This window comes from Lutra lutra, chromosome 2, assembly GCF_902655055.1.
Source record: "Lutra lutra chromosome 2, mLutLut1.2, whole genome shotgun sequence".
In the NCBI taxonomy this organism is placed as follows: domain Eukaryota; kingdom Metazoa; phylum Chordata; class Mammalia; order Carnivora; family Mustelidae; genus Lutra; species Lutra lutra.
This window is the reverse complement of record NC_062279.1, coordinates 142107438-142133649: the sequence shown is the minus strand read 5'-3', so window position 1 is coordinate 142133649 and position 26212 is coordinate 142107438. Positions and strand designations below refer to the sequence as shown.

The 26212-nt window shown below is 45.0% G+C and overlaps 1 protein-coding gene across 1 annotated transcript in view; it reads right to left on the bottom strand.

Moving 5' to 3' along the window:
* The window catches only part of FAM193A (family with sequence similarity 193 member A), a 163925-nt gene extending 143911 nt beyond the window's left edge, over positions 1 to 20014 (bottom strand). Inside the window, 1 exon segment of the mRNA XM_047718668.1 lies at positions 19406 to 20014. Within this exon segment, the coding sequence (XP_047574624.1) occupies positions 19406 to 19639 (234 nt within the window). The 5' untranslated portion in view covers positions 19640 to 20014.
* Positions 20015 to 26212: the final 6198 nt, after the last annotated feature.

The window sequence follows — 26212 nt, the reverse complement described above, 5'->3', positions numbered from 1 at the left end:
CTGAAAGTGTGTGACCAAAGGACTGACAATCACAGAATCATAAAGTTGGGAAAGATCTTCAAGATTACCTGGTACAGCCCCACCTGACAATGCACCACCCATACGGCTAGCGGGGGATGTTCAGACAAAAACTTATTCTGAGGGGCACCTGGCTGGCTCAGTCAGTGGAGCGTGTGACTCTTGATCTCGGGGTTGAGTTTAAGCGCCACACTGGATATAGAGATTACTAAAAAAATTTTTTTAAATCTTAAAAAAAAAACTTTCTCTGATAAATTAGCTAGCAAATAAACCACTGTGCTATTTTGTAATGTGAAAAGACGAGTCTAGTCTAAGCATGGATAGGCTGGGTTCACTTGCCAGAAATGAGGCAAGAAAGGCCGCAGCCATCATTCTAGTAACCAAGTACAACCACAATGTTAGAGACAGACTAATCAACATTTGAGTGGCTAACTATTATCAGAAATCTCTACCAACATGCCAATTACCAAGTGTAAGAATGAACGCGAGAGAAAGAACTGGATGTAGACTCACCTGTATCAAGGTGGGTATCGTAAAATGGAGGACTAAATGAGTGCAACCCAAGCCAGATGAGGAGGAGAACCAGGATACTGCCTATTAAAGAAGGCAAAAAGGGGCGCCTTGGTAGCTCAGGTGGTTAAGCGTCCAACTTGAATTCATTTCATCTCAAGTCACAATCTCAGGGTTGTGAGATGGAGCCCTGCACTGGGTGTGGGGCCTGCTTAAGATTCTCTCTCTCCTGCCCTTTTCCCCTTCTCCCCCTCACAAGCTCTCTCTAAAAATAAAATAAAATAAAAATAAAAAGCAAAAGAGAGTTCCAGAAAGCTGTATATAAGCAAGAACAAATGCGACGAGCTCAAAAGACATCAGGACTGAACAACTACAGGATCTGGTAACAGAATGATCACTTAATGACCCCTGGGAAAGCTGATTAAAATGGGAGATGGATAAGGAAGTGAAACAGGGACTGAAGATGAAGAAAGTAGAAGCAACTAATAGTAGCCAATATTATTAACCAGTATTTTCAAGTTATTTAGTGGCAACCAGTAGGACAAGAACAGCTAAAAAGGTAGCTGAAGTGGTTAAGCAAGGTCAAGAGAAGGACTGAGGGGGAAGGGAAGACAGGAAATTCAAAATCTGGATGCTAAAGAAACTAACCCAATAAAGGATGAAAGATTCCAGATCCAGGAGAGAAAGAACAGAGGTTTTGAAGAGACCTCAAGATAATGTACTCACATAAATTTTGCAGTGAGTTTCCATGGGTTAACAGACTCACTAAAATTGATCACTTAAGAACCTCAGGAATATAAAATTAACTTCAGAAAAATGGATAATGCTTTCTTCCAAATTCAAAGACAAATAAGACAACAGATTTCAGAACAAAAGGGAAAGAGGGAAGAACTGCAGGAGTGCACACCAACTAGACTGGATCCCAGAGCAGCAGAGTAAGAATAAACCACAGACCAAAGTTTAGAAGAAAATGCCCCAATGAATGAGCGATTACAATCCAGTCTAAATGCCGTGGTGAGCTGAGGACAGACACCAAAAGAACCTGGAAGGGCAACAACAGCCTGGCCTAGGACGATGCAGGCACGCGTCCCACAGGGACAGCCTGTGACCTCTTCTGAGAGGGAAACAGTGGCTAACCAGCAAAGAAAAGAGAGAAACAGTGTGCAAAGGTGCAAAGGGAAGAAGGATAGGACCCACTCACACTGACACAGGAAGAATGGTTTGACTGCTACAGGGTCAGACGCAGGTGGTGACAGCAGCAGGACAACAAAGCCCAAGGAAATGAAGAGCAAGAATGAGAACCTCTCCATTCAACCAGAGCGTTGATCAGGCAAGGCCTGGAAGAGCAAGTGAAGGTGTCACAAAAAGGGAAGTGATGACCTGATTTCCAAGCGCTCAGGCACGTGGGGATTGTGCTTAAAAAGGGGGGAGGAGGGCGCCTGGGTGGCTCAGTGGGTTAAGCCGCTGCCTTCGGCTCAGGTCATGATCTCAGGGTCCTGGGATCGAGTCCCGCATAGGGTTCTCTGCTCGGCAGAGATCCTGCTTCCCTCTCTCTCTCTCTGCCTGCCTCTCCATCTACTTGTGATCTCTCTCTGTCAAATAAATAAATAAAATCTTTAAAAAAAGGGGGGGGGGAGGTCATACAAAGGTCACTTACAAAAACTAGCTTACAGAACGTAATGAGAGGGGGCGCCTGGGTGGCTCAGTGGGTTAGTCTCTGCTTTTGGCTCAGGTCATGATCCCATGATCTTGGGATTGAGCCCCGCATCAGGCTCTCTGCTCAGCAGGGAGCCTGCTTCCCCCCTCTCTCTCTCTCTGCCTGCCTCTCTGCCTACTTGTGATCTCTATCAAATAAATAAAATAAAATCTTTAATTTAAAAAAAAAGTGATGAGAGTAAGAGACAAGAACGGGGGGCAGGGGCCGTGGTGCTGGGTGGCTCAGTGGGTTAAAGCCTCTGCCTCCGGCTCAGGTCATGATCCCAGAGTCCTGGGATCAGTCCCACATCGTGCTCTCTGCTCAGCAGGAAGCCTGCTTCCCCCTCTCTCTCTGCCTGCCTCTCTGCCTACTGTGATCTTTGTTTGTCAAATAAATAAATAAAATCTTTAAAAAACAAAACAAAACAGGGGCGCCTGGGTGGCTCAGTGGGTTGAGCCGCTGCCTTCGGCTCGGGTCATGATCTCACGGTCCTGGGATCGAGTCCCGCATCGGGCTCTCTGCTCGGCGGGAGGCCTGCTTCCCTTTCTCTCTCTGCTTGCCTCTCTGTCTACTTGTGATCAATCTCTGTCAAATAAATAAATAAAATCTTTAAAAACAAAACAAAACAAAACAAAAGAACAGCAGGGGGTTTGTATATCGGGTGGTCACTGAGAAGGGATAAATGCCACCAGGAGCTGAAAGGTGGAACAGGGGAGACTGACTGATGAGGACAATTAAAGGGATTTTCCAAACTCAATTCTTTGGGCCCCGGCTTCCTCAGCTAGCAAATACCATCTCAGCAAAAACCATGTGTTCCGTTGTTTTCCTGTCCAGTTCTCAAGTCCTATGAGTCTATGATTTGCCAATCCTAGCATTCCAACTGGAATACTGGTGTGGGCATCTGCAAATGTGCAAACATCAAAAGAACAGTTCAACTCAGTTTGTAGAGAGGCAATTAATTGTAATGACTGGTTGGCAGATCCAACCTTCCTATTAATCTTTTTTTTTAACTGAGATATAACTGACCTGCTACAATTTAAGGCAGTTAATAAGTCATTCTTTTTATGCTTTTTATTTTTTTTTAAGATTTTATTTATTATTTATTTTGACAGAGAGAGATCACAAGTAGACAGAGAGGCAGGCAGGCGGAGAGAGAGAGAGAGGGAAGCAGGCTCCCTGTCGAGCAGAGAGCCCGATGCGGGACTCGATCCCAGGACCCTGAGATCATGACCTGAGCCAAAGGCAGCGGCTTAACCCACTGAGCCACCCAGGCGCCCTTTTTATGCTTTTAAAAACAGAAAGCAAGCACAATATTATAAGCATAGTCAATAATTCATTTCTGAGGTTTCTTTATCTAAAGCAACTGAACAGCTTTGCAAGGGGCTGGCAACTCCCTTCTCTAAGATGTCCTAGTACTTGACTAGGGAGGCACCTGCAGTGATAGATCCTCACCTTCAGGGGCCTCTAAAGAGAAGGCTAACCTCTCAGCAGGCACTGGTAGACAACATTTACCCTGCTGGGCTACTTTCACCAGTGGAGTAATTGCCAAGCACGAAGAGAAAAAATAAAAGAATTAGGAAAAGAAAGAAAGAAGAAAGAATTAGATTGTAACAAACTATTAGTTAACAATTTCACTGAATTTTGACATTAATGCAAAATTACTACCACATTTTAAAAATAACGAAGAGAAAAAATAAAAGAATTAGGAAAAGAAAGAAAGAAGAAAGAATTAGATTGTAACAAACTATTAGTTAACAATTTCACTGAATTTTGACATTAATGCAAAATTACCACCACATTTTAAAAATATATATTAACTAGCTTTTTGCAGAACTGCCTTCAGGAAAATAAAAATTAATCTTCCCATTCCATATATAAAGCAGCTAAAAATAATGAAAGTTAAAACTCAGGGCCACTAAATGCAATGTGGTGTCCCATATTAGGTTTTTGGAATAGAAACAGAATAATAGTGGAAAAGTTGGTGAAATCAAAATAAAGTCACCCAGGCGCCCCCATAAATAAATAATCTTAAAGAAGAAAAATAAAAAGTTTAATTTAAAAAATCCAGGGCTGGGGCGCCTGGGTGGCTCAGTGGGTTAAAGCCTCTGCTTTTGGTTCAGGTCATGATCTCAGGGTCCTGGGATCGAGTCCCGCATTGGACTCTGCTTGGCAGGGAGCCTGCTTCCCCCCGCCCCCCCACTACCTGCCTCTCTGCCTGCTTGTGGTCTCTTCTCTGTCAAATAAATAAAAATTTAAAAAAAAAAAAAAATCCAGGGCGGGACACCTGGGTGGCTCAGTCGTTAAGCCTCTGCCTTCAATTCAGGTCATGATCCCAGGGTCCTGGGATCGAGTCCCTCTCCCACTCCCCCTGCTTGTCTTCCCTCTCTTGCTGTGTCTCTCTCTGTGTCAAATAAAAATCCAGGGCTGGGGCGCCTGGGTGGCAGAGTTGGTTAAGCATCCAATTCTCGGCTTCATCTCAGGTTGTGACCTCAGGGTCTTGGGACTGATCCCTGTGGTGGGCTTGCACTTGCATAGAGTCTACTTAAGACTCTCTCCCTCTGCCCCTACATGCTCACTCTCTCTCTCTCAAGTAAACAAATCTTAAAAAAAAAAAAACAAAACACAAATCCTGGGCCATAAGCAGTTAAATTCTCCAACTTCTCACTCAGTTTCACAATGTAACTAATATTGTACGCAGAATATTTAAGAGGAAAATGCCAGGGCTCCTGCTACCTCAGGCGGTAGAGCAAGCAACTCTTGATCTCAGGGCTCAAGCCCCAAGTTGGGTGTAGAGATTACCTAAAAACAAAATTTTAAAAAAAGAGAGAGAGAATGTCCTTTGCATTCTATTAATATATGTGTGGAAAAAAGTCAATTTCCACAGAAAATGTGATTAATTGAATGCCACATACATTATTAGATAGTTTAGAAACGGGCCACCTGGGTGGCTCAGGTCCTTAGGGGTCTGCCTTCAGCTTAGGTCATGGTCCCAGGGTCCTGGGATGGAGTGAGGAGCCTGCTTCTCCCTCTCCCCTGACTGTGCTCTGTCAAATAAATAAAACCTTTAAAAAAAAAAAAAAAGACAGTTTAGAAACTAAAGTTGATTTCTACAGGAAAAATATAAATAAATAAATGTTTTGTAGTCCCATGGGATACAAATTATTTGATCCCAACTCATACTGATTAAAGTCTCTCTAAAGACAGCTTGCGTCTCTGTGCCAGTGTGTTCCAGCAAGTGAGTTCCAAAAGCCAACTGAAGCAAAAGAGTCACATAAAGCAAACTACACAGTGCACAGCAGCAGCTCACAGTACACCAAATACATATATTCAACCAGTAATTAGACCAGGAAAGAAAGGCCTCAAGTTAATAACTATATTTCACATATACCTTGTAATTAAAAGTAAAAACAAGAATATAAATAATTAATGAAAATTAGTCAAGCAACTATCTGTAAAAAACACACTTCAAATATAATTACATGGGTAGGTTAAATTAAAAAAATAGAAAAGATATACCTACTATGCAAATACTAATGAAAAGAAAGTTAGAAGGACTCTGTTAGTATCAGATAAAGTAGACTTAAGAGCCAAAAATACCATCTGGATAAGAGGGACATAGTTAAGTGACAAAAGGGCCATTGCACCAAGAAGACATAACAATCCTAAATGTATATGCACCAAATAACCCAGTTTCAAAATACATGAAGCAAAAATGAAACAAACTCTAAGGAGAAATCAATTTTTGCAGGCTTCAACATGACTCTTGGCAACTAAGTATCAGTAAACAAAAAATCAGCAAGAATATTTAAAAAAAACTCAAAACATCATCACTGCATCCAAATGGCATTCAGAGAACATTCCACTCAATAATAGAATATATATGTTTTCTGTACATAAGTTACATTCACCAAGATATACCATAAAACCTTAAAAATTGGGCACCTGCGTGGCTCAGTGGGTCAAGCCGCTGCCTTCGGCTCAGGTCATGATCTCAGGGTCCTGGGATGGAGCCCCACATTGGGCTCTCTGCCGGCTTCCCCCTGCTGAGGGCCCCTTGCTGAGGGCCCCCTGCTAAGCCTCACCCCCCCACCCCGCCTGCCTCTCTACCTGTGATCTCTCTTCTGTCAAATAACTAAATAAAATCTTAAAAAAAAAAAAAAGAAAGAAATTAGAGAAAGAAAAACTGAAATAAGCCCAAAGCAAGGAACAAAGCAGAGGGGGTAAAAAATGATCAAAATCAAAACCAGAAAAATGGGGGGGTGGGGAATCAATAAAACAAAAAGCTGTTTCTTCAAAAACATTAAAAACTTGAGGAACCGTACAGCTACCGTGGAAAACATATGGAAGTTCCTCAAAAAGTTAAAAAGTAGAGCTATGCTAGACCCAGCCATTCTACTACTAGGTATTTACCCAAAGGATACAAACCCAGTGATCTGAAGGGGCACCTGCACCCCAATGTTTACAACAGTAATGTCCACAATAGCCCAAATATGGAAAGAGACCAGATGTCCATCAACAGATAAATGGATAAAGACGATGTGGGGTATATATACAATGGAATACTACACTGCAACCAAAAAAAGAGATAGAAATCTTACCATTAGCAATGACATGGATGGAACTAGAGGGTATTATGCTAAGTGAAATAAGTCAATCAGAAGACAATTATCGTATGATTTCACTCATATGTGGAATTTAAGAAACAAAACAGAAGATCAAAGGGGAAGGAAAGGCAAAATAAAGTAAGATGAAATCAGAGAGGGAGACAAACCATGAGAGACTCTGGACTCTAGGAAACAAACTGAAGGCTGCTGGAGGGAAGGTGAGTGGGGGATGGGGTAAATGGGTGATGGGCATCAAGGAGAGCATGTGATATAGTGAGCACTGGTTGTTACATGTAACTGATGAATCACTGACCTCTACCTCTAAAACTAATAATCTACTATACGTTAATTAATTGAACTTAAATAACACTTGAGGAAACCCTAGCCAAGACTGGCTGGAAAAAAAAGAGATTATTATCAATCAGTATCAAGAATGAAAGAGGGAAGGGGCGCCTGGGTGGCTCACTGAGTTAAGCCTCTGCCTTCAGCTCAGGTCATGATTTTGGGGTCCTGGGATCGAGCCCCACATCGGCTTCCTGCTGAGCAGAGAGCCTGCTCCCCCACCCCCGCCTACTTGTGATCTCTGTCAAATAAATAAATAAAATAAAAAAAAAAAAAAAAGAGTGAAAGAGGGGACTTCACTGTAGACCCTCACAGACATAAGACATATTACATTATAACACTACAGACAACTCTACACATTTAAATTCAAAAACTTAAGTGAAATGAGTCAATTCTTTGAAAAGTACACACTAAAACAGAGAGAAAGGAACAATTCCTAAGTTACTTAATGCGGCCAACATTATACTGATATCAAAACCAGGCAAAGACAAAAGAATAAAAAAACTAGTAACATTTATTTCATGAAAACAAACGCAATAAAGCCCAACAAAATATTACTAAACTGAATCCAGCAACTAAAAGAAGAGTAATATACCTACATACAATAGAATATTATGCAGCCATCAAAAAATGAAATCTTGCCATTTGCAACAACATGGATGGAACTAGAGGGTATTATGCTAAGGGAATAAATCAATCAGAGCAAGACAATTATCATCAATTATCATATGATCTCACTAATATGAGGAATTTGAGAAATAAGACAGAGAATCACAGGGGAAGGGAGGGAAAAATGAAACAAAATGAAAGGAGAGAGGGAGACAAACCATAAGAGACTCTCAATCTCAGGAAACAAACTGAGGAATGCTGGAGGGGAGAGGGGTGGGAGAGAAGGGGTGGCTGGGGGATAGGACACTGGGGAGGGTATGTTCTATGGTGAGCACTGTGAATTGGGTAAGACTGATGAATCACACACCTGCACCCCTGAAACAAATAATACATTATATGTTAAAAAACAAAACAAAAAAAACCAGGAGACCACATACAAAAAGCTGGAACTGTGAGATCTGACATATCTTCTACCCTGCTGTCCACTCTGAGCACAAACAAGAACTGTGGAAAAACAGAAAGGCCTCATCTGTATCACTGTCTTTCCCTGAAGGGGCAGAAATAAGGGACAATATTAGGTTATATATTCTTGTGAAGGGGGCTAGTCCTATTCATTTTTGTATCCTACTTCTTTGCTAGATCGTTCTTCTCATTTCTACACTCCAGGACATACACAAATAAATCTTATAACATTTGATATTTAAAAAAAAAAAAGAGTAATATACCATGATGAAGCAGGGTTTATTCCAGGAATGCAAAGCTGGTTCACTATTCAAAAATCAGTGATGGGATCTACCACAGTAACAGTCTAATGAGGAAAAACATGATCTTCTCAATTTGATTCAAAAAAGCACTTGATAAAATCTAACATCCATTAATAAAACTCTTAGCAAACTAGAAGTAGAAAGGAATTTCCTCAGCCTAATAATGGGCATCTAAAAAATCTACAGCAGGGGCGCCCGGGTGGCTCAGTGGGTTATAAAGCCTCTGCCTTTGGCTCAGGTCGTGGTCCCAGGGTCCTGGGATTGAGCCCCACATCGGGTTCTCTGATTGGTGGGGAGCCTGCTTCTCCCCACCTTTCTCTGCCTGCCTCTCGGCCTACTTATAAATAAATAAGCTTTTTTAAAAAATAAATAAATAAATAAAAATAAAAAATAAAAAAATCTAGCAGACACACTTTATGGTGAAATAATGAATCCTTCCACCCTAAAATCGGGAACAAGGAAATTGTAGTAGAAGTCCTAGCTAGTGCAATGAAGGAAGAAAAAAGAAAGAAAAAGCATACAGAATGGAAAACAAACAAACAAACAAAATCACTACTCAGACACCATGACTGTCTACACAGAAAATCCCAATGAATCCACCCCAAACTCCCAGAATATGATTTTAGCAAGATCAGAGGACAGAAGGTAAAACAGAAAATTTAATTACATTTCTATGGACCATCAATAAATAAATGAAACTGAAATTTTTCAAAAACACATTTATAAGTGTTGACAAAAATGAATACTTATACATAAATCTAACAAAATATATACAGAATCCATCTGCTGAAAACTATAAAACACCAATGAAAGAAGTTAAACACAGGAGTGCCTGGGTGGCTCAGTCCTTAGGCTCTGCCTTTGGCTCAGGTCATGATTCCAGGATTCTGGGATCAAGCCCCACATCAGGCTCCCTGCTTGGTGGGGAAGCCTACTTCTCCCACTCCCACTGACCCTGCTTGTGTTCCCTCTCTCGCTGTGTCTCTCTGTCAAATAAATAAATAAAATCTTAAAAAAAAAAAACAACACACACAAATTAAATGTCAATTATACCTCAATAAAAAAAAATCAAAGATCACCAAATAAATAGAGATGCATAATATGTTCACAAATTAGAAGACTCGACATAGTAAACACGTCAATTCTCCACCAAACTGATCTATAGATTTAGGGCTATTCCATTCAAATCCCAGAATTATTTGTAAGTATAGGTAAGCTGACTCTAAAATGTATGGAAAAGAAAAACAACTAAATAGCCAAAACTTTTTTTTTCTTTGAAGTTGGAGAATTTCTTTAAAGAAATTACCTTGCTCAATTTTAAGACTTGCAGTACCTAAGACATGAGGTATAGGCAATGAAATAGACCTCTAAGTCAATGGAACAGAATAGAGTACAAAAATAACCCACTTAAATAAGGTCAACTAACTTCTGACAAAGGTGAAAAGTCAATTCAATGAAGAAAGATTATCCTTTCAACAAATGGGTTTGGAACAACCTAATATCCATATGGAAAAATAAAAAAATCCCCACCTGAATCTGATACCTTATATAAAATTAACTCAAAATGAATCACAGATCTAAATGTAAAACTGTGGGGGCGCCTGGGTGGCTCAGCGGGTTAAGCCGCTGCCTTCGGCTCAGGTCATGATCTCAGGGTCCTGGGATCGAGCCCCGCATCGGGCTCTCTGCTCAGCGGAGAGCCTGCTTCCTCCTCTCTCTCTGCCTGCCTCTCTGCCTGCTTGTGATCTCTCTCTCTGCCAAATAAATAAATAAATAAATCTTAAAAAAAAAAAAAAAGTAAAACTGTGAAACTTCTAGAAGAAAACATAGGGGAAAAATATAACCAGAAGTTTTATAAAACAAAGAGTTCTTAGATGACACCAAATATTGTGATTCATAAAAGAAAAAACTGGTAAGCTGAACTTCATCAAAATTAATTTTTTTTCTTTGAAAAAAAAAAAAAGTTAATAAAAACACAAATTACAGGGGTGCCTGGGTGGCTCAGTGGGTTAAGCCTCTGCCTTCAGCTCAGGTCATGATCTCAGGGTCCTGGGATAGAGCCCCCCATCAGGCTCTCTGCTTGGTGGGGAGCCTGCTTCCCCCTCTCCCTCTGCCTGCCTCTTTGCTTACTTGTGATCTCTGTCAAATAAATAAATAAAATCTTAAAAAAACACACACACACACACAAATTACAGACTGTAAGAAAATGTTTGCAAATTACATATCTGTCATAGGACTCCTATCCAGAATTATGAACTCTCAAAACTCAAAAGAAAATAAACCCAATTAAAAATGGGCAAAATCTGAATAAATACTTCACCCAAGAGGACACAAGAATGGCAAACAAACACATAAAAAGTGTTCAATATCAGTAGTCTTTAGGGAAATGCAAATTAAAACCACACCACACCTATTAAAAGCCTTAAAATAAAAACTACTGGGGACGCCTGGGTGGCTCAGTTGGTTAAGCAGCTGCCTTCGGCTCAGGTCATGATTCCAGCGTCCTGGGATCGAGTCCCAATCGGGCTCCTTGCTCAGCGGGAGCCTGCTTCTCCCTCTGCCTCTGCCTGCCATTCTGTCTGCCTGTGCTTGCTCTCTCTCCCTCTCTCTCTGACAAATAAATAAAATCTTTAAAAAAAAAAAAAAAAAACTACTGACAACACCAAGTGCTAGCAAGGATGCAAAGCAACTGGAACTCTCATACCCTGCTGGTGGGAAGTTGAAAAGGTAAGGCCACTCTGAAAAACAGTGTGGCAGTTTCTTATAATATTACCATATGGCCCAGTGCCTACTCCTTAGAAAAATGAAAATTTATTTCCATACAAAAACCTGTACACAAATTTTTATAGCAGCTGTATTCATTTTCACCAACGTCCACCACTGGGAAAAGGGATAAACTGTGGTACATCCATACAACGAACTACTACTCAGCAGTAAACAGGAACAACTCAGAGGAGTCTTAAAAGTTATTATGCATACTGAGTGAAAATAAACCAGCGTGAAAAAGTTACATACTATATGATTCCATTTAAGTAACTTCTCCAAAAGACGAAATCATAGTAACAAAGTACTGGCTGCCAAGAGTTTAGCGGTGGGAGAGAGTGTGATCGCACAGGGACTGCATGAGGGAGCTTTTGTGGGCATGAATCTGTTCTGTACCCTGACAGTGGTAGTGGATACATTAATCCGTGTATGCGTTACATCCAAAGACCTGTACATCTTAAAATATCAATCCCACTACATGTTAATTTTTTAATCAGAATTCAATAAAACCACTTAGAGAAACTGGTGGGCAGTTACCTACTGAAGTCACACTGCACAGCACTCCAGACACACACACACACACACACACACACACACACACACAGATACAAGACTGAAAGGAGTACTCATGTCCACCAAAAGACATGTACAGGAAAGTGCATATTAGCCATAAAATAAAATAGCCTATATGTATGTATGTCCATCTATATCAGAATGAATCACCTGTGGCATACTCACACAATGGAAAACAGCATGCCATCGAAGAGAAGGGTGAACTGCTCCCTCAACAACACGGCTGCATCTCAGTGTGGAGCCAGGGAGCACTGGCAGGGCATTTTCACGTGAAATTCAAATGTAGGCGAAATGCACAACAGTGGTGGGGATGACTGCAAAGGGGAACAAGTGAGCGTCCTAGGGTACTGGGAATATTCTATATGTATCCTGATACATTGGTTATGCGGATGTACACATACATAATAGACTGAATCACAGAAGAAGGTGCTCTTTGCAGCTTCACCACATTGTTAATCTTAATTAAATCACATAAGGTTCTAGATCTTTATTTGACATACTTCCTCAGGTCACTAAAGCAAATGTGAACTTGAGAGAAAGTTATGAATGAACCTCATTTCATCACCACAGCGATCTGCAACACACTCAAGGCACCCCCAAATCCATAACTGTATCATCTAACTATGGATATACTGTAGGACAGCCTTTAAACATTACTAACATTATCTCCTTACCACCTTTTCATCAATGAAAAGGATTTATGTTATTACAAATGCCTCCTACATTACAACAGGTTTCTCTGACTTTACAACTTTAATATCACTGTTGAAAATGTACTTTGGGGGTGCCTGGGTGGCTCAGCGGGTTAAGCCGCTGCCTTCGGCTCAGGTCATGATCTCAGGGTCCTGGTCATGATCTCAGGGTCCTGGGATCGAGCCCCGCATCGGGTTCTCTGCTCAGCGGAGAGCCTGCTTCCTCCTCTCTCTCTGCCTGCCTCTCTGCCTGCTTGTGATCTCTCTCTGTCAAATAAATAAATAAAAATCTTAAAAAAAAAAAAAAGAAAAGAAAATGTACTTTGATCCCTACCCCCAAAAGACTTCCTTTTATAAATCTCTAATAGTGGGGCGCCTGGGTGGCTCAGTGGGTTAAGCCGCTGCCTTCAGCTCAGGTCATGATCTCGGAGTCCTGGGATCGAGCCCCGCATCGGGCTCTCTGCTCTCTCGGGGAGCCTGCTTCCTCCTCTCTGCCTGACTCTCTGCCTGCTTGTGATCTCTCTGTCAAAAAAAAAAAAAAAAAAAAAAAAAAAAAAAAAAAAACTTTATAAATCTCTAATAGCATTGCAAAAATAGCTCTAAATTCCCTTTTGAGCTATGAATGTAAACTATATGTAATTTGATATCCCAACAGCTTTTGACCTGGGCCTATTCCATAACAGAGGAATTTTGGTTTTTGTAAATAATACATATATGACTGAATTTTGCACACCTATTCAGAAAACAGAATTCTGATAGTGTAAATATTTTTATTTTGTATAATACCTAAATGTTTAAGTGTAAAAAGGTAGCAAAAGCCAAAATCAGCTTTGTTTGGAAAAAAACAAAAAATGTGGGGCATCTGGATGGCTCAGTGGGTTAAGCATCTGCCTTTAGCTCAGGTCGTGACCTTCATGTGCTGAAGCCTAGCTCCTTGGTTTATGGAGAGTCTGCTTTATCCTCTCCCTCTGCCTCTCCCTGACCCCCCATTCTCTCTATCTCTCAAATAAATAAATAAAATTTAAAAAAAGAAAGAAAGGGGCGCCTGGGTGGCTCAGTGGGTTAAAGCCTCTGCCTTCGGCTCAGGTCATGATCCCAGGGTCCTGGGATCGAGCCCCGCATCAGGCTCTCTGCTCAGCGGGGAGCCTGCTTCCCTCTCTCTCTGTCTGCCTCTCTGCCTACTTGTGATCTCTGTCTGTCAAATAAATTAAAAAATTAAAAAAAATAATAATAAAATAAAAAAATAAATAAAAAAAGAAAGAAAAAATGTTAGTAATATCAGGTTGTAAAAATAACATTCACCTTTTTGGTCCATAAGTAATGCTCATTGTAGTCTTAAAGCTTGAGGCATGCGCAAAAAGGAAAAAAAAAAAGCCATCAGAATTTCTACCACAAAATACTTTGATGTATATCCTATCAGACTTTCCAATGCAAATATGTATGCACCCAGATACTTTACAAAAGTGGGTCTGTACTACAAACATTTTCTATTTTGTAAGCTTCCTTCTTCACTTAACATATCATGAACCTTAAATTACATTTAAAATAGAAAGGCAGAGGTGGGGATGCCTGGGTGGCTCAGTCGGTTAAGCATTTGCCTTCTGCTGAGGTCATGATCTCAAGGTCTTGGGGATCAAGTTCCACATCAGGCTCCTTTCTCAGCAGGGAGCCTGCTTCCCCCTCTGCTACTCCCTGCTTCTGCGTGCATGCACGTGCACGCGTGTGCTCTCCCTCTGACAAATGAAAAAATAAAATCTTCAGAAAGAAAGAGAGAGAAATGAACGAATGAATGAATGCATGCATGCATGCATGCATGCAGGGACACCTGAGTGGCTCAGTCAATTAAGCATCTGCCTTTGGCTCAGTTCATGATACCAAGGTCCCCGGATCAAGCCCCACATAGGACTCCCTGCTCATCAGGGAACCTGCTTTTCCCTCTGCCTCTCCCTCTGCCTCTCTCCCTGCCCCTGCTGGCTTGTGCTGTCTCTTGATCTCTCAAATAAATAAGTAAAATCTTTTAAAAAATAAAATAAAATAGAAATGCAGGGGTGCCTGTGTGGCTCAATCAATTAAGCGCCTGCCATTGGCTCAGGTCATGATCCCAGGGTCCTTGGACCGAGCCCCACATCAGGCTCCCTATTCAGTGGGGAGTCTGCTTTTCCCTCTCCCTCTGCCCCCTCCCTACTCATGCTCTTGCTCGCTTGCATACTCTCTCTCTCTCAAAAAAATAAAATCTTTTTAAAAACAGAAAAATGCAAAATAATAAGATATAGTCACAATACCCTTCACATACCAACTTTCCATTTCAGGGCAAATCCTTTATTGTCACATCAGAGCAGACCACCAAACATGGCTATCAGAATAAGATCTTGTCCAAGACACAGCTGTGTCCACTGTTCTTAACTGTATACAGCTTTCCCATTCCACAAGTGGAAAAAGCTTCAACAATAGTAAGCAAGCATCCTGTGGCAAAGTCCCTAATAAAGTCCAACCCAGCCTCCTGGTAAATAATGACCATGTGCACACATAGCGTTTTGTGTCACCAGACACTGTTGACTTGTTTAATTCTTACAATAATCCTAAGAGCTAGGTGCCATATCACTTAGGACGCCAAGGCAGTTTGAGGTTTGACACCTTGCCTGAGTGCACAGAGCCTATCAAACTTGTATACCCTAGTCTGGGTGGGCAAAAGTCTCCATAAACTACATTACGTTTTCCTACTTACCGCTGAGCCATTGTTTCTATGTACAAACTACTCACATGCAGAGAAGCCCTCTTTGCCTTGATGAAGGTGGTCCTAGGACTAACAATCAGGGCTGTGCCCAGCACACGGGACCCCACCTGAGAATCAAGACAGTCCTTCCACTCTTACTTTTCTCTCAAGCAACTTCTGCTCTGGTGACCCTACACAGAATGGGAAGATGCTCCCCTAGAAGCAATCATAAGCTTCTCCCGGAAATGGAGGGCTGGTACCCACTCCCTATTATTTGTTGACAAACACTGTTTTGGGTGCCTCTTCTGTACCAGACAAGGTTCCCACAAAGAGGTCATCATCTATGGGGAAATAATTCAGAGGCTTCAAAATTACAGTTAGAATTTTTGTGATCAATGTCAAAAACACTTTTATCCCTGCCACCATGGGTATCTTTTGCACACCATTAAAAACATCTGCACCGGGGGGCGCCTGGGTGGCTCAGTGGGTTAAGCCGCTGCCTTCGGCTCAGGTCATGATCTCAGAGTCCTGGGATCGAGCCCCGCATCGGGCTCTCTGCTCAGCGGGGAGTCTGCTTCCTCCTCTCTCTCTGCCTGCCTCTCTGCCTGCTTGTGATCTCTCTGTCAAATAAATAAATAAAATCTTTTAAAAAAAAAATTATAAAAAGAAAAAAAAAAAAAATCTGCACCGGGGCGCCTGGGTGGCTCAGTGAGTTAAGACTGCCTTCAGCTCCGGTCATGATCCCAGGGTCCTGGGATCGAGCCCCACATCGGGCTCTCTGCTCAGCAAGGAGCCTCCTTCCCCCTCTCTCTCTGCCTGCCTCTCTGCCTACTTACAATCTCTGTCAAATAAATAAATAAGATTTTAAAAAAAAAAAAAAAACTTGCAAAGAGGGGCACCTGGGTGGCTTAGTCAGTTAAGCATCTGCCTTCAGCCTAGGTCATGATCCCAGGGTTCTGGAATCGAGTCCCACATTGGGCTCCCTGCTCTGCAGGGAGCCTGCTTCTCCCTTTGCCTGCTGCTCCCCCTGCTTGTGTGCTCTCTGTCAAATAAATAAAGTCGTTAAAAATATTTCTGAGGAGGGCCTGGGTGGCTCAGTTGGTTGACCATTTGCCTTCGGCCCAGGTTGTGATTCCAGGATTCTGGGATCGAGTCCCACGCCAGGCACCCTGCTCAGTGGGGAGTCTGCTTCTCCCTCTCCTCTCCCTCTGCCTCTTCCCTTCCTCACATTTTTCTCTGTCAAATAAATAAATCGTTTTTTTTAAGATTTTATTTATTTATTTGACAGAGAGAGATCACAAGTAGGCGGAGAGACAGGCAGAGAGAGAGGAGGAAGCAGGCTCCCCGTGGAGCAGAGAGCCCGATGCGGGGCTCAATCCCAGGACGCTGGGATCATGACCTGAGCTGAAGGCAGAGGCTTTAACCCACTGAGACACCCAGGTGCCCCTCAAATAAATAAATCTTAAAAAAAAATTTTTTCTTGGAAAAAAAACTTGCAAAGAAATTTTAAAGTTATTGGGCGCCTGGGTGGCTCAGTCAAGTGTCTGCCTTCGGCTCAGGTCAGGATCCCAGGGTTCTGGGCTTGAGCCCTACATCGGGCTTCTGCTTCCACGGGAAGCCTGCTTCTCCCTCTCCCGCTCCGGCTCCCCCTGCTTATGTTCCCTCTCTCGCTGTGTCTCTCTGTCAAAAAAATAAATAAAATCTAAAAAAATAAAAAAGCAATTTCAGAGCTCAAGATAAAAGTTTACAACTTTAAAATATAGTAAAATAGAATGTTTCCCAAGGTGCAGGTCACAAATCAATGGTACACAGTAAAGTAATTCTGTGTACTACAATCACTTTATTAATGAAATGGAATAAAATAAAAAAGACAAAAAAGCCATCAGAATATCATTTTGTAAAACTTTTTTTTAAAGATTTTATTTATTTATTTGACAGAGAAAGATCACAAGTAGACAGAGAGGCAGGCAGAGAGAAAGAGGGAAGCAGGCTCCCCGCTGAGCAGAGAGCCCGATGCGGGACTCGATCCCAGGACCCTGAGATCATGACCTGAGCCCAAGGCAGCGGCCTAACCCACTGAGCCACCCAGGCGCCCCACATTTTGTAAAACTTTTGTTGTATAAGTGGAAGCACGCACTACAGGTCTTAATATATCTTATTTCTTACAGGGTCATGTCAAAAATCTTGATTCATAAGTTTAACAAAGTAAGATAGTCCTGTCAAAAATCATACTAGATAGGGGCGCCTGGGTGAACCAGTTAAGAGACTGACTCTTGGTTTCAGTTCAGGTCATGATCTCATGGACAACAGGCTCCCACTGGGCATGGAGCCTACTTAGGTGTCTCTCTCCCCCACTCCCACTTGCAAGCACTTTCCCCCTTTCTCTCTAAAAAATAAAATAATAATAATAATACTTGATAGATGGTTACATGAGTTTGACTAATGTGATCAGAATAATAAACTAAAGGAAAACTACTTTAACTAAATACTGCAAGGTAAATGGAATTTATTGAAACCTAAAACAACAGTACCACAAACTTCTTTTTACTGAATTGATAGAAATGGTATATTAGGGTGCCTGGGTGGCTCAGTGGATTAAGCTGCTGCCTTCCGCTCAGGTCATGGTCTCAGGGTCCTGGGATCGAGTCCCGCATCGGGCTCTCTGCTCAGCGGGGAGCCTGCTTCCCTCTCTCTCTCTGCCTGCCTCTCTGTCTACTTGTGATCTCTCTCTGTCAAATAAATAAATAAAATCTTTAAAAAAAAGAAAGAAAGAAAAAGAAATGGTATATTATACACCAAGCTACAGCAAATATTATCAACATTTTCATAAAGGATTTGCATGGGCAGACCTCCTACCCTCATCACCCCAGGAGCAGCACACATGGCCCTTAATTTATAGCCCAAAGATCCAAATGACCAAACCTCATCCTTGCTCCCAACCCCTGTACCTGTTTCTCTCTCCAGGGTATTGGAAAGGGGCAGCCTCTGGAGGCTGAAGTCCAGGGCTGTGTTCCAGGATCCCAAACAAAGGTAACAATATCATCTAGAGAAAGATGCAATAACTGCACTTACTCCACAACAGAAAAGGCTGGAAATCCTTTAAGCGGAAAATAAAGTACACATACATTATTGTATATTCACTTAATGCAAAAGCATGACAAAGCCACGCCATACGCAATCATTTCTCTTTTCTGCTCTCACTCCGTGCCATTCCAACACGATATTTAGAATCTTCCATAAAACAATCTGTATCACAATGTGGCACACCAATACTGATGAGGCTCTTTTTTCCCACTGCAAATATCTTTAAAACAAGTTAACAGTTCTAACCACTCAACTTTGGAGAAGTCCATTATCTTAAGAGTCGCCACTGGAACCACTGGAACCACTGGAAATGGCTGTCACCTGCACACCCTCGTACCACCTTGTGTCTTCTCAAGTGCTGTGACCCACCGCGGAACAAAGGTGCAGCAACCCACAACGTGTGCTAGCTGCTCCCATGGACAATACAGGAGAAAGTACTTTTCCGATGCCCTGAGTTCCAACACTACATACACTCCTGAGTAACCAGACCACCAACTGCCCCTGGAAGTTTTTGAGAAGCTGGAGGCACAGAAACAGGCCTCCGGAAGGCTGTCAGGCGGCTCCCCGATGATCACATCCGAGCAGAGAAAGAAAAGTTCCCGGCGGGCGCTGCCGGGTCGCCTCTCGCACGGGATGGAGAATTCTGGGCGGCACCGCAAGACAACGGCGGAGAGAACTCCCGACCACGCAGGGAAGCCCCGCTCGCCACCTGATTCCTAATTACTCTGGAATTGCACGCCAGCAATCTCAAGGACGAGCTCCGCGCGGGGCGAGAAGGCACCGCCCCCGGGTCCGTGACAGCGACGCGCAGGTGGGCAGCGGCACAGGCAGCGCGGCGCGCCGCACCCAGGAGATGCCGGCACCCGGCGCTGGCAGCCCGCCGCCCCGCGCTCGCCGTCCCCGCGGGAGGGCTGTCACGGCGCAAGCCGCCCGCGCCCCAGCTCCCCGGCCTCCGTTACCCGCGCGGAGCCCGGCCCCGGCGGGAGGCCCGCCCGCGTTCGCCCGCCCACCCCGCCCCCCCCGCCCCCGCCGCTTACCTCGAAGTAGCCTCCGGGGGCGGCACCGCCCACGCCCGCGCCCGAGCCGAGGGGCCCGTTGGCCGCCGCCGTGCCGCCCGGGGCCGCCAGGCCCCCGGCCTGGGAGCCGCGCAGCGCCGCCGCCGGGCCGGCCTTGCCGCCGCCCGCGCCGCCGTTGCTCCCGCCCGAGCCGCCGCCGCCGCCCCGCTTGTTCTTCCGGCGCTTGGCCCCGCGCTTGGCGTCGGCCGGGCTCATGGCGGGCGGGCGGGCGGGCGGGGAGAGGGCGCGGAGCGGGCGCGGGGCCGCGGGCGGCGGCGGAGGGCGGGGAAGGCGGGGAGGCTGAGGCGGCGGCAGGGCGCTCCGGCCGGCCGAGGGCGGGGGGCGCTGCGCGGGGTCGCCTCCGGGCGGGGAGGGCCGGGCGGGCGGGAGCTGCGGGGAGGCCGCTGGGCGGGAGAACGGCGAGTCCACCGGGCCCGGCGCCGCCGCTGACCAGAGTTAGAGTCCAATATGGCGGACACAAGGGGAAAGGGATCCCAGTTTACGTCGGGGGAGGGGGAAGGAGCGGCGGGGAGGGGGAGGGGTGTGGGCGCCCTCCGCCCCCCCCCGCCTTACTCCGCCCTCCCGAACGCCGCTCCCCCTCCGCCTCGCCCGCCCCCTCCCGCCGTTAACGAGGGCCGACGCGCAGGGCACGCCGGGAGTTGGAGTCCACGCGCCCCCGTCAACACTGGGGGTACAAGGCGGGATGACCACGATTCCCGTCAGGCTGCGCGCAGCCGCTCGCCCGGACGCCGCGAGGAGCTGGGCCGGGGTGAGGGGAGCTGGCTGAGCCGGTGACGACACCCGCGCTCTCCGCACCCCCTGGTCACGCCCGCGCCGCTCAGCCTTCTGGGAATTGTAGTTGGACGGAAGGGCCGGGTAGGCGCGAGGCTCTGTCGCCGGCAGTGGAGGAACTACAGGACAGGAGGCTAGGAGTTCCGCCTCTTTGACAGGCACGCACACGCCCGGGCGCCCCGCGCCCCGCCCCCCACCCCCAGAGTGCTGCAGGCCTGCCCGACCCCGGGGATGCACCAGGCTGGCAGCCGGGCTCTGGCCCGCCGGGAGTGGCCCGGTGACCTTGGTGGGACCCTGGGTTCAAGTGCGCCTCCTCCACGTGCAGGCTGTGACCTTGGGGCGGTCCCCTAGCTCGAGTCCTGGTGACTCGCTGGGCATAAGAACAACCTGCCTCGTGGGCTTGGGTGGGGTTCCGGGGACGCCGGGCCTGGCGGTGCCGGAGAGCGCTGCCGCCGCCGGGCCGGGATCCGACCTGGGAGATGGAACAGCCTGCGCGGAGCAGTCGTGGCTGCGCTGGGACCCGGCCCGGCACACCTGTCGGTTAACCTACATGCCCTGGGCCTGCGGGCTCCCTTACCGAGCCAGCCCTCTCCCTGCATCAGCGTTTAGCCGCTGCTCAGGTACAAGGTTCCGAATGGTCCCGACATGTCTCACGACCTAACGGGCTGTGCACCCGGCCTCCCGCGCCTTCGCGTGCTCTCTGCGCCGCGGGGCCTCAGATGCCCCGGTCAGAAATCTGAGCTCTCCGCCAGGACCCTCTCCTCCCTGGGCCGCCTTGCCCCTCACCAGGCAGCCCCAGGTACAGTTCTGCCCTTAGGACAAAAGGGGCCCCTTGCCGAGGCCCTGCGTTCCCGAGCGTTCCTCTTATCAGTCTCTGAGACAGCAAAGACATCTTTTCCCCTCTGGTTCTAAGGGTGGTTACAGAGCCGAGATACCGTTAGCCGTGGGCCTCGCCATATCTCATTACGGAGCCTCACCTTTGCCCCAGCTGCAGCCACGGGCTTCTAATTCTCTGACCCATACTTCATGACAAAACCAGAATGAGCTATGATCAAATCAACCCTCGCTTAAAGGCCTTCAGGAACTCTACTTAACAGCGGAATAAAGACCCCTCACCCCTCCCAGAGGGTTTTGGATGACTCTGCCCTGCAGGTGGTGGTTGAGAGAGTGGGTGGCACTGCCTGGCACCCCCCCCCCCCAGGTAGGCAAAGACTTGGACTGCTCCCCACGCCACAGGGGCTGGGTCAGACACCCACTTCTCCCACAGCACTTATGCTTTCCCTTGTTCTAGCACACTGACACTGAATTGGGATTCCTGGTATTCACCAGTATCCCCAGAGAGGTCTTGGGGGACTGGAGGGCATGGGAGTGCCTGCCTCATGCTGAGTCCCAGACCCTTTTAAGCAAGGCCTGGGTGCACACCAATCCAGTATTTTGCTGGATGAATGGATGACATAATCATCACCATTCGTCAAGCAATTATGTACCAGCCATTCTGCCTGCTGCTGTACATCTCATCTAATCCACGTAACCACTGTTGAGAGGGCACCATTAGCCCTATATTATGGATGAGAAACTGAAGTTCATCGATGTTAAGGAATTTGCCCACAGTCATCCTGACAGTCAGAAGTCTGGCCAGTTCCAGCTCAGGTGTGGCTCTGGTTTGACTTTTGGGTTCTGACTGGGCACAGGGGGATACAACTGGAAGTTCCTCTGAGGACCAGGGGCAGGGGAAACCTCTGTGAGGAAATGAACTGAGCCAGAGCCAGTCACTCACAGAACAAAGGACTTTAAGCAATGCAGGATTCTGAAGCAGAGAAAAGCCCCACATGTTCCAGGAAACTACAAAAGCCACTGTGGCTAGAGCAAGTGAAAATGGCAGAAGCTGTGGGTTTTATTCGAAATGCAGCTGGGAGCCATGGAAGGTTCTGAACAGTGTCAAGGCAGGATGTATATCTGTTTTAAAGATTTTAAAGATTATATGTATTTATTTGACAGAGAGACAGAGAGAGATCACAAGTAGGCAAAGAGGCAGTCACAGAGAGGGGGGAAGCAGGCTCCACGCTGAGCAGAGAGCCCTGTGCGGGACTTGGTCCCAGGACCTGGAGATCATAGCCTGAGCTGAAGGCAGAGGCTTAACCCACTGAGCCACCCAGGTACGCCTAGGATATATATATATATTTTTAAAGATTTTATTTATTTATTTGACAGACAGAGATCACAAGTAGGCAGAGAAGCAGGCAGAGAGAGAGGAAGGGAAGCAGGCTCCCCCCTGAGCAGAGAGCCCAACGCGGGGCTCAATTCCAGGACCCTGGGATCATGACCTGGGCCGAAGGCAGAGGCTTTAACCCACTGAGCCATCCAGGTGCCCCTAGGATGTATATTTTTGAGAGAACTATGGCTGTTGTGTGAAGAATAGATGTCAGGGGAGCAAGACTGGAATCCAGGACACTAGTGACAACCTTGTAGGGAATGGAGAGGGTGCTTCTGGCAACAAGTGATGACGTTTCATTAGCTCCCCCATAAGAAATTAAGGGACAAAAATTAAATAGGTATAAGATTTTGTCTAGTAAGGCTGAGCTTTGGAGGGCCATAAATTATTGTAATATTTGTTTCTCCCCTTCAGAATCCATTTTCGCCCCCTTGAGGTATGTACTCACATCCTTCAGAGAAACAGAACCAATTTCTACATGTGTGTGAGAAAGAGAGACTGAGACTGTTTTTTGGTTTTTTTTTTTTAAGATTTTATCTATTTATTTGACAAAGACAGACACAGCAGGAGAGGAAACACAAGCAGGGGGAATGGGAGAGGGAGAAGCAGGCTCCCTGCCAAGCAGAGAGCCCAATGTGGGACTCGATCCCAGGACCCTGGGACCATGACCTGAGCCGAAGGCAAACACCCAATGACTGAGCCACCCAGGCGCCCCAAGATTGATTTGTTATAAGGAATTGGATCATAATGATGAAGGATGGTGAGTCTTGAAATCTGGAGGCAGCAAGCTAGAGACCCATTAAGTCCAAAGGCCTGAGAATCAAGAGGGCCAGTGGTATCACTAATGCAAAAGCCAGGAGGCTGGAGACCCAGGAAAAGCTGATGTTTCAGTTTGAGTCCCAAGGAGGAAAAAAACAATGATCCAGCTCAGAGGTACCTGGGCAGCAGGAATTCCATCCTTTCCTTCTATCCAGGCCCTTCTGTTCTATTCAGGACTTCAACTGATTGGATGGGTCCATTGACATTGGAGAGGGCAATAGCTTTACTCAGTTTACTGATGCAAATGTTAATCTCATCCAGAATCGTGTTTGGCCAAATGTCTGGACACTCTATAGCCCAGTCAGGTTGACACATGAAATTAACCATCACAAGCAAGAATGTAGAATGGAAAGGATGGAAAGGGTCTTGTTTACTCTTGGAAGTAAGAGCAGCTCAGTCAAGCAGGAAAATGAGTGGTCACAGGGAGGTGTGGGCAGTGACCTTGAATAGGATTTAGGCTGGAGATGGCCACTCAGAGCACTCATGACCCTGGAAGTCTCTTAGAACTGATTTGCAGGGGAAGGCAGTATATGTTGGATATTTATTGTAAAAGTGAAGTTTTATTACTTCCATAATGCAGTAAATATTGTTGACCAAGCCATGAATACATACTAAAAACACAGGACAACTTTCAAAAAAATTTAGGTAAGTTAATTATCTCACAATTCATAACCAGTAAAATTACATAATAATGACTCATTATCTAGAAAGCCTGATTTCTGACTTTATTAAGTCTGCAGAAAGAACGGTTGGACACTGGGTGCTCAGGCCACTCCTTGTCCTAGGCGGAACCCACGCAGCAAGCTTTTGCCCCCAAGCAGGGCACAGGGAATTCTCTGCAGAAACTTACAATGTGAAAATGGATATGAACATACTATTATTTGGGGAGCCCAAAGAACTAAGCAGTTCCTGATGCTCACCCAAAATTCAAGTCTGAGGGTCAATAAACTCTACTCATGTGGAGCTCCTAATCAGCTTTTACATGTCATTTGTAAACATGAGAAACAGTCAAGGATCACCAGTCATTTAAGAAATGGCTCAAGGTCAGATACAAGAAATGTGGCAGGGGGCAGGGGGCGGGCAGGGGCAGGCAAAGAAAAGCATTAATGGAAGTAATCAAAAAAATTTCAAAAAGCTGCTAATAGCCTGAAAGATATTTAAGAAAGGAGTCCCAGGGGTGCCTGGGTGGCTCAGTGTGTTAAAGCCTCCACCTTTGGCTCAGGTCATGATCCCAGGGTTCTGGGATCGAGCCCCATATCGGTCCTCTCTGCTCAGCAGGGAGCCTGCTTCCCTCTCCCTTCCCCCGCCTGCCTCTTTGCTTCCTTGTGATCTCTGTCTGTCAAATAAATAAATAAAATCTTAAAAAAAAAAAAGAAAGAAAGAAAGAAAGGAGTCCCAAAAACTAAAAATATAGCCAAAATTGTCAGTAATTCAGAGAAGAGTTGCAAGATAAAGTTCAGGAAATTACCCAGAAAGTAGAACAGAAAAAGACAAAATCAGAGAGAAATGAGACTTAGAAGTTCAAATCAGGAGGTCCTACAACTTTCTAAGAGTTCTAGAGAAAAAAGTGGAGAGAAATAACTTTTGGGGGCACCTGGGTGGCTCAGTCAGTTGAACGTCTGCCTTCAGCTCAGGGTCCTGGGATCAAGCTTGGCATGGGGCTCCTTGCTCAGCGGGGAGCCTGCTTCCCCCTCTGCCTGATACTCCCCCTGCTTATGCTCTCTCTCGCTCGCTCTCTGACAAATAAAAATCTTAAAAAAAAAAAAAGACTTTCAAAAGAAATAATATAATTTATCAGAAATAAGGACTTGAGTACCCAGGTTGAAAGAGTCCACCAAAGATGGTGACTAATTGTGGAAAACCAGATATAAACAAAACTTTCTAAAACATAAAGAAAAAAAAGGAAGTCACATTAAAAAAAAAAAGGGCAGGGAAATGTATCTCACTAAATGTCTTAGCAGTAACAACATTCAATTCTATTTAGATAGTGGAGCATGGGAAATTCCAAAAGAAATTCTGAAAGAAAATTACATACAATGTAGAATTGCATAGCCAGATAACAATTTTGGACATTCAAACTGTATTTTTTTTTCAGGTAAACCGACTGTAATATAGGAAAAAGGAAAAACAAACCCTAAAGTACTAGTATAGGCATACTGGGGGTTTTGGTTCCATACCATTGCAGAATACCCTAATAATGTGAGTCACATAAATTTCTGGTTTCCCAGCACATATAAGAGTTTTGTTTGCATGACCCCGTCATCTGTTAGGTGTGCACTAGTGTTTCATACACAACAAAATGCACACACCTTAACTAAACCCTTTATTGCTAAAAAAAAATGTTAATCATCTGAGCTTTCAGTGAGTTGTAATCATTGATTACAAATCACCGTAACAAATCCAATAATGAAAAAGTTTGAAATATTTAATTACTAAAATGTGAAAGACACAAACTGAGCAAATGTTGAAAAAATGGTGCCAATAGACTTGTCTGGAACAGGGTTGCTGCAGACCATTAATTTGTAAACAGTGCAACATATGTGAAGCTCAATAAAACAAAGCACACTGAAATAAGGTATGCCCATGGGTCTATTTCTCACATACACCTCAGACTGTTAAGTGTCTCTCTCCCATCTTACAACTGACATGTGACCTCAAAGGTCACCCAATCTTGATAGTGATGTAGAAGGGCTTGAAGATTAAAACTACAACCGAGGTATGCCTGGGTGGCTCAATGGGTTAAGCCTCTGCCTTTGGCCCAGGTCATGATCTCAGGGTCCTGGGATCAAGCCCTGCATCGGGCTCTGTGCTCAGCGGGGAGCCTGTTTCTCCCTCTCTCTGACTGCTCCTCTGCCTACTTGTGATATCTCTCTCTCTCTGTCCAATAAATACATAAAATCTTTTTAAAAAAATACAACAAAAACTTAAAAGAAAGCCAATAATGGGGTTGCAAGATAAAGTTAAGA